Source organism: Bemisia tabaci, chromosome 5 (genome assembly GCF_918797505.1).
Source record: "Bemisia tabaci chromosome 5, PGI_BMITA_v3".
Classification (NCBI taxonomy): Eukaryota; Metazoa; Arthropoda; class Insecta; order Hemiptera; family Aleyrodidae; genus Bemisia; species Bemisia tabaci.
The window spans coordinates 55,856,496-55,865,180 of record NC_092797.1 but is presented as its reverse complement, the minus strand read 5'-3'; the positions used below and the strand labels follow the sequence as shown (position 1 = coordinate 55,865,180).

The 8,685-nt window shown below is 41.9% G+C and overlaps 1 protein-coding gene across 1 annotated transcript; it reads right to left on the bottom strand.

The window, feature by feature from the left end:
- Positions 1-7,156: 7,156 nt before the first annotated feature.
- On the bottom strand, positions 7,157-8,371 carry LOC140224578 (uncharacterized). The gene has a single exon (XM_072300284.1). It carries the CDS (start codon positions 7,982-7,984, stop codon positions 7,211-7,213), a length of 774 nt encoding a protein of 257 aa, XP_072156385.1. The 5' UTR covers positions 7,985-8,371; the 3' UTR covers positions 7,157-7,210.
- Between the last annotated feature and the right edge of the window lie 314 nt (positions 8,372-8,685).

The following is an 8,685-nucleotide window of genomic DNA, read 5'->3' as shown; positions in this document are numbered from 1 at the left end:
TCGTTGCTCCTCTGGTGTAAGGGCCTAACTCAATTATAGGATGAGTCTCACCCTTCGTATAAATCCATGCTTTCCACGGCTCAAGGGGAAGTTGAGTTACGCTCTTACGTGAGCAGAGCGACGTTGTCCGTCCCCAAAATGACGAGATCTCCGCGATTTGGAGTGATAGCCGACTCGGCCAATACCTTGCTGCCGCATTGTGTTTCGTGAGAATCGTGAATAGATTTTTAATCGCGTCGCTGATGACGCTATTTGTTTTCAACCCATCACTATCGTACTAAAATATCAGTCACATGGCGATACAATGGCACAGTATTTCATCGATAAGATAGTGAAAAAGTGTCTCGTGTTTTTAAATGACATTAGAGTGGTCAGAGCCCCTTTACACCCAGAGTTGTGCCACCTATTCATCGGTCCTGGATGTCACAGAGGTTTTGGGTCTAGTACGTACTCTCTACCTCTTTACTTAATAGTGGATATATATGGACTACATTTTGCAATTAGGAACAACAATTTTCGACTCATTCGTAAAAATACCTATGTCTATAGGGAGTCTAATGGTACATACGTTGTTTTTAGACTGAGCCAGAAATTGTAGTTCCTCGTTACAAAATGCAGTCCATATGTACTTTATGGTTTTCCGTTGTGGTGGCAAGTTAAAAAAATGCTGAGTCTGCGAGTCAGTTACAAACTTTCGCTGAAGTGAAAAGAAGAGTTGCTTCATAAGGAAATGGTTCAAAAATAAGAATTCAGGCACTGGGAAAGTCTAAAATTCACTTCCAACTTCAAATTTTTTGCAAGAAATTTGCGCCCCTCTGTTCTCTCTGTTAGTGTGTCAGGGCAAAGACGGATACAGATAGATTACCCAGGTTTCACGAGCACAACATTTTTGCGCAAATCGACCGAAAATGCGATTTTGGCGTCACATACCGTTTTAGAAACTTTGCATCACGAGTTTCCGAGGAGAGTGTTCCCAGATCTCACTTTGCGCAAAGGAACAATTTCTGGCGCTCTGTCTTTTTAAATTCTCGTAAAACTGCTCGTATCGCGGGTGGAGCGCCGAAGCGGTGAGTGCCTGGAAACTCAAAACGCCTTCACTCCCCTGCGTATGCAACACGGACGCCCCTGGAGCTCGAATAGTTGCATCAAGGCGTTATAACGATGCTCGTTTAATGTTTGTCACATGCGACACTATCTGATGGTACTCCACTTCTTTTTCTAACGACTTAACTTAATTCAAGCGTTGCTAAAGTAAATATCTGATTTTCATCGTGAACACATTTTCAATATTTCTATTCGCGGTAGAGTGAAAAAAATTCCAGTCAGAAATGTAGATCATCCCACGGCCAGTTTAGAACCCGGTGAGGCAGGGCCTAAAGCTTGTGAGAAAAATATCTTGCGTTGCTGATTGATTCAAAATCATGAAATTGTACGAGTATCACCAGTAGAGCGGGTTCATAAGAAATGAATCAATCTCATGATTTTTTGCGTATTTTTCGAGAAAAGTTGATTTGAAATTGGCAACCTCGAATTAGCCCTATGTTAACAATGTAAAGGCAACGCGAAAAACCCAAACTTTAACTTCAAATATCTCCGATAGTCGCAAAAAAATCGCAAAATCTTTTTCGTAGAATTGAAGTTGGATAGATAAAGATTCAGAAAATGTCAACCACCTTGAGAATTTTCCGTTTCAAGCGAGAAATCTTCATTTAAAGTTGTCGTCTTTTTCCTGTGTATTTTTAATGGACCAGTGATTCTCGACCCATTTTCCGCCCAATTTCCACCCAAATTTGAACTAATTTTTGGGCGAAAAATTTGAAAATGAACCATCATTGCGAGTTAGAAATATCTGTAAGATTACAAACTCAAAAAAAAAAAAAAAAAAAAAAAAAAACTCAGATGTCGAGTTGTGAATTTTTGATTTTTGTCCACAGAGGACACAATTGTGAGGCGGTTTCAATTCAAACACATGTGGGACAACAGTTGGTGCACTGTGCAGGGAAGGGTTAATTATCTCCAGTTATTCTTGATCATTTCTAATGTAACCACCATTTTCCGCGTCTGATTTTAATCTGCATGTTGCCCTAATTATGAGGTTTTGTGCAAACATCGGTTTCGAGACAATGACATCAGGTTGGCAGAAAAATAGTTCATCCAAAAAAGATATTATTTGTACAACTGTCACATCTGCTCCTCGATATAAATTTTTATAGTCTTATTCAATGAGAGTGAAAAAATAAACAATCAATCTCTCGTTATTAGTGCATCTGTCAAATTAGATGACCTATATAATCAACTGCTCGCCTGATATTTCCGTCCCAAAAAGGTATAGTAACCCATTTGCGCGAGGTTAGTGCAAATGGGTACACTAGCTAGGCGGGAATGATATATCGATATTTCCCCATTTGAAAGTATGGTAAATCATCGAATAGTAAGGCGTTCGTTGCGAACACCCTGTTTATCGATCCTTTCCCATACGTTTAAATGGCAGATCAATCGATACATCGCAAAGTACGCCACGCCACTGGCAGAATAGGGAGCCCAAGGAAAATACACTATTGCGTTCTCCCTCATGATAGGTTTTGGACCTAGGGCCATCAGTGGAGCACTGATTCCACTGAAATCCTGCCGCTTGCTGCGATGTTGTCTGTTATCCACTTTTATTTACTTTCCCTTTGAAACTTTACTATACTTACTTTATCTTTGAGACTTTATTCACCGCGCAGGTGCTACTAAATTTACATGAAAAGAGGAATTTCATTGAAAACCGGATTTCTCAAAGAAAGATACCCGCTGGAATACTACGAAGAGGCCATATAAAATGACTAGACACACAGGTTCATTTACACGATCAGAATAATTTTATTGGAGAAAATATCCGGAGGAAAGCTGATAATACATCAAAATCCCAATAGTCCATCTATCAGAGAATCGGACTTATTTGTGCTAAAAGGAGCTATGTGAATAGGGTGTGCATGCAACATACTTCCTAATGGCATAAATACGTCGAAAGCTCGAAATTAAGCGGTGTAATGGAGGACTTGCATGCAGCAGAAATTTGCGATTTAAGGAACCATTTCTTATATGAAAGGAACACAATAGTCTGACTAGTGATCTCTGAGAAATAACTTTTAACCTTAAAGAAGCTCTCAAGGTTGCGAGGCTGTAATGGAGAGGATTGCCCACAATACGACCTGAAATTTGAGAGCTTGTTTCTTGAAAGACCAATGGCATCATCGTGTTCCTGATAGATAAGTAAAAGTACTGCAGCTTGCAAGTGCTCTATTGGAGGGTTTCTACATGCTCAGGATAAAAATGTTGTGATGATATGTTGTTATAGAAGAATAAAAAGCAAAATCCGCCGCTGAAGACGGAGGGCAGTTGACCCTCCGAAACGTCGTCCGGGGCAAAAATTTGATGAGGAAAGTTTCGAGTTTTTTAAATTTTAGCGATTTTATTCTTAATTTAAGCAGGCTTTCCTTTTTTTAGCCATACTTTAACAATCATTTTATCTACATATTTTCTCGTCAAAATTTTACAAATAATACAGTAAACTAATTAAAATTTCTAAATTCAGCATGCATGAATAAAATCGAATCAGTGCTATACATGATCAAAGAATTTCCTCAACCTGTTCACTTTCGCTCTTCAATTTCACGAATATCGTTCATCATAGCAGCTTATGCTTCCAGGACTTTATGTCCACCTAACTTTCGTCCATTAAATAAAAATGTCCACCGCTATTTATGTCCCCTAAACGTTAAGTCCAGTCTTTATTAAGTCCACATGATTTAATGTCCAACCATGAATATGTCCAAAATCGTCCAAATTGTGGACAAGTTATGTCCACATTTTTTTCTCCTCATTTAAATGACAGGAACCACCTCAAAAATAAATGCATACTACTACTACCTTCATTCTTAAAAACATTTCATTCATGAATCAAGTCATGAAAGAGAACAGACTCTAAGAGCAGATAAAAACATATGTTCATGTGTACTTTGTACGGATATGATAAGATGAAAACCAAAGCGGGAGCCTAGGGAACGCTCCAATGCCAAATTAAACATATTTCAGTAACAGATGCAGTCAAAATTGAAAGTCCTCTTTAACTAGTTATTTCGTGCGCCTTCAATCTTGTAGGATACTGTGCAACGCCTCTGACGCGAAATAGTTGCTTAAAACGTGCGGCGCGGCAGGCAACCAGCGTGACACGCGCATAGGCGCCTACAAACCTAACGGGATACTTCACGCGTTGCGCAATGCGTGAAGTATCCCGTTAGGTTTGTAGGCGCCAGTGCGCGTTCTGCGCTGCTAACACGCCGCTCCGCTCTGCGTTTGGCTCTAATATTTAAACTCGCGGAGTCAGCGTTTTTCACCTCATGATTTTGAAATGTTTGCACTCTCTGCATGGATTATTCCCTTTTAAACTGATGAAAAAGAAATATGCACTACTGGAAAATATAATGTGTTTTTTGTAAATATAATAATCGTTTCGTGTCAAATTTAATGATTTCCAAAGCATTCAAATTTATTCTTTTATGTTTTGGGCTTTTACTGTGCTGCAGCGTGGTGTAAGCGCAACTAAACGCTCAAAATTGGACGTACTTGACTCAAGGAGGTCGATGTACAAATAAGTTAAAAACAAAAAATTGCGTGCTTCTTAGTTTTATTCCTATTTTATTAATTTTTGTATAGTTTCTTTCATCACAACTACGGCTCATTGAGATTCATATCGATGCCATTGCTTGGAAAAGGTTTTACAAATATTTACCACGTTTTAAAAATGTAAATGTTTTTAAAATGAAGTAATCAATTTCATTAAAAAAAAGAATGTACATTTAAGGCATATTTTATATCGGAAATTTCAAGGATAGAAATGAAACCAAGTATTTACCAAAGACAATTTGAAAAGATGAATCAAAAGAAGAAATTAACATTTCATTTAAAATATGAGTTACGATAACAACACCTCATTCTCTCTTAATTTTCTCATTTCGATATTGTCAATATAATTTTACACACGGACTAAAATATGACGCTTGAATTATTGATTTTAGTGGACTTTACATTTGTGGACTCAACTTAGTGGACGTTTAAGTAATGGACTTAACAATAGTGTGGGCTTTAGAACTGTGGACGTAAAAATTGTGGACGAAAAGTCTGTGGATGTAAAAAAAGTGGACATAAAGTCCGTGTACCAAGCTTATAGCGTCCACCAAGAACTGCTTCTCTGTCGAATTGTCGAAAAATGATTCAAAGCGATTTCACAGTAACTGTGAAAAAGAACTGTTTTTTTACGTCTGCATGATTGACAGCCGTATAACTATGTTGTGTCCAATTCCTATTCTCCCCTGACGAAAAGGCCCCATGGGAACCCAACAGGAATTGCCCGGGGTTTTCTTGGAGAAAGTTAAAACTGACTTTTTGATGCTTAAAAATTGGAATTTGGGAGCGAATTTTCCACAGAATATGCACTACAACACATGCATGTCTTACTTGCAATGATAAATATCTTAATTTTTTCAAAAACTGCACTTATGCGCCTTGTCCTTCAAGCCCCTCAAATTATAATTGTACGTATTTCTGCCAAACGGAACAAATGACGAGCGGAAAAGATGGGGTGTGCTCTAAAAAGCTGTATAAGAAAAAATGTTAAAATAGGCGTGATTCCTTTAGGAGAAATTGAAAAGCGGGATTTTACATTCTGTCAAACGGAACTATGTACCAACTGAATGCGGCACTCATGAGCCATGGGCATGTGACAAGAGCGTTGTGGACAGGGCTCATGAGTTAATGCCAAACAAGAGCGACAACGGAACCTGCCTCGTTGCCACTGACGTCACTGACGCTTCATAATTCGCATTCATTCTTACGGTCCTTAACTAAAGAGCACACCCCTTTTTTCCCACCTGCCTCCAGCTCCGTTCGGCAGAAATACGTCCAAATAATAATCGACTATTTGGACGTATTTCCATCAAACAGAACCATGTGCAGGTGGGAAGATGGGGTCTGCTCGTTAGTGCTCGGGTCATAAGAATGAATGGGAAATATTGTGCGCCAGTGACGAAGCCGTCGTCGCGGCTCCTCGTAGTGGGCATTAACTCATGAGCCCTGCTCACAACGCTCTTGACACATGCCCATGGCTCATACACTTTGCACATATAGTTCCGTTTGACAGAATGTAAAATCCCGCTTTTCCAATTCAGCAAACGAAATTGTGAGCCAACTGAATGCGGCACCCATGAGCCATGGGCATGTGTCTAGAGCGTTGTGAACAGGGCTCATGAGTTAATGTCCACTACGAGGAGCCGCGGCGACGGCTTCGTCACTGGCGCACAATATTTCCCGTTCATTCTTATGGCCCGAGCACTAACGAGCAGACCCCCATCTTTCCCACCTGCACATAGTTCTCTTTGATAGAAATACGTCAATTAGTCCAGGCGCCTGGTAGCTAAAAATGAGGCTACCTGGAATTTTGGGTACACAGCGATTTTTTTGGCTTACTTTATGTTTTTTGGGTCGCTGAATCCGAATCTGAAGTTTCCTACCGCGCATCTGGTGAGCATTTTCCGCCATTTTGAAAAAATGGCCTAAAAAGGCCTTTTTTTGCGGTTTTTTTTATGTAGCGGCTACGCATGAGAAAAAATCCCGGATTTAGCTAATGTTTTGAATAGCTGAGAAAATTTGGAAGAAAATTGTGTATACATATGCTAGGTTTGCTTAAAAATTGAGGAAGATACAGCATCGTGAACATCGCGCCCATCCACGTTTTCGCGGCGCACCCGTTAACGCGTGATCCGGCTCGCCGCGGTCAGCTAAGTTCCGAAGCGTTCCAAAGTTCCGAGATCCGAGGTTCCTCAATTTTTGAGCAAACCTAGAATATTCATATACCATTTTCTTCCAAATTTTGTCAGCTATTCAAAACATTAGCTAAATCCGGGATTTTTTCTCATGCGTAGCCGCTACATAAAAAAAAACCGCAAAAAAAGGCCTTTTTAGGCCATTTTTTCAAAATGGTGGAAAATGCTGACCAAATACGCGGTAGGAAACTTCAGATTCGAATTCAGCGACCCAAACAACATAAAGTAAGCCAAACAAATGGCTGTGTACCCAAAATTCCAGGTAGACTTAGCAGGCGCCTGGACTAAACTTATAAAAGAGTTGAATGGAGGACAGTGCGTGTTGGAAACTTGCGCGAAGGCCTAGCTCATAAGCCTATAGCCCTAGTAATGTGGTCGAGCGGTTTAGGCCGGAAGCGTCTACTGGGATGACGCCCACGGGACATGCGGCGCTGGTTTTGGGCCTCGGTTGGGCGGCACAGGAAAGTGCAGCACCTCCTGGACATGCCGGGACACACCCGGCAGGCGGGGTCCTTGGCGTACGGGCAGACCCTTTGCTCCCATCGGGTGAGGTGTTGGAAGTGTTCCAAGGCATCATTGCAGTTTGCATCCGTCGATGGACTCGTGAAGTGTGATGCACAGTCGTCCAATCTCAAGCACTCTTCTAGTCCTTCCCGGTGCTCTTGCCGCGTCTCCTCACTTTCCATTATGTCCACGTACTCGTCTGTGTTCTCGTCAGAGTCGCTTCCTGTGCTTGAGTCGTCGTCGCTGCTGTCGGAGTTGTCGCTAGCTGAGACCTCCGCTTCGCTAACTTCTCCTCCGCTGGCCGCGCCTTCACTGCCTCCGCCACTTCCGCTACCCCCATGCTCGCTGCCGCTGCGACTGCCGCCACCGCTACCACTGCCGCTGCCACTGCCGCCACTGCCGCCACCGCTGCCACCGCCGTCACTGCTATAACGGTTACTGCTGCTGCTACGGTTGCTGCTGCTACTACGGTTGCTTCCGCTGCTACGGTTACTGCCACTACTACGGTTGCTTCCGCTGCTTCGGTCGCTTTCGTCGCCCGACTCCTGGAATGAAATACGTCTCTTCATTGGCTTAGCTGAATAAACTAAAGGGTCGTTCAAGTCATATACATACATTTAAATCGCTTTTACAACTCGCCCGGGTACTCTGCGACACCTAATCGCCACTCTTGTTTATCAACCCAGAGGTCATCTCGTAAATGACATCTTGTAATTTCATCTTGAATGCCACCTATCCACGATTTTGCTGGACGTCCCCTGTGTCTCCTCCCCGGAGGAACCCAATCTAGTACCTTCTTAGGCAATCCGTCATCCGCCATTCGTTGAACATGACCATACCAGACAAGCTGTTCGGTCATAATTTCATACACGATGTTCTGCCGTTCAAGTTATACGTGACGCATTGTTTCCAATTTTTTTATCCCTCTTTACCACTTGTAACGCACCCGTAACGCAGCCCTACACCCCCCCCCCCACTTTTGAATTATATAACTCATACCCCCCCTGAATTTTAAAAATATTAAGAAAACGCTAAGTAAGCAGCTTGAACAAAAATTTCCGTTTTTTTTAGATATTTTGCTGAAATACGACGGGGAGAGGTCAACAAAGGTGTGAAAATACATGATTTTTGTATCATTCATAATCTTGCCGGAAAAGTGCATTTGGAAAATTTTGAACAAGTTACACATTGCACGGTTTTTCTCAAAGCCCCCCCCCCCCCGGCTCGGATTCGTTACATGACGCTGGGCTTGACCCCCTCCCCTCCCCTTGTAACGCACCGTAACGCTGGCTCAAACCCCCCACCCCCCCTAATTGCG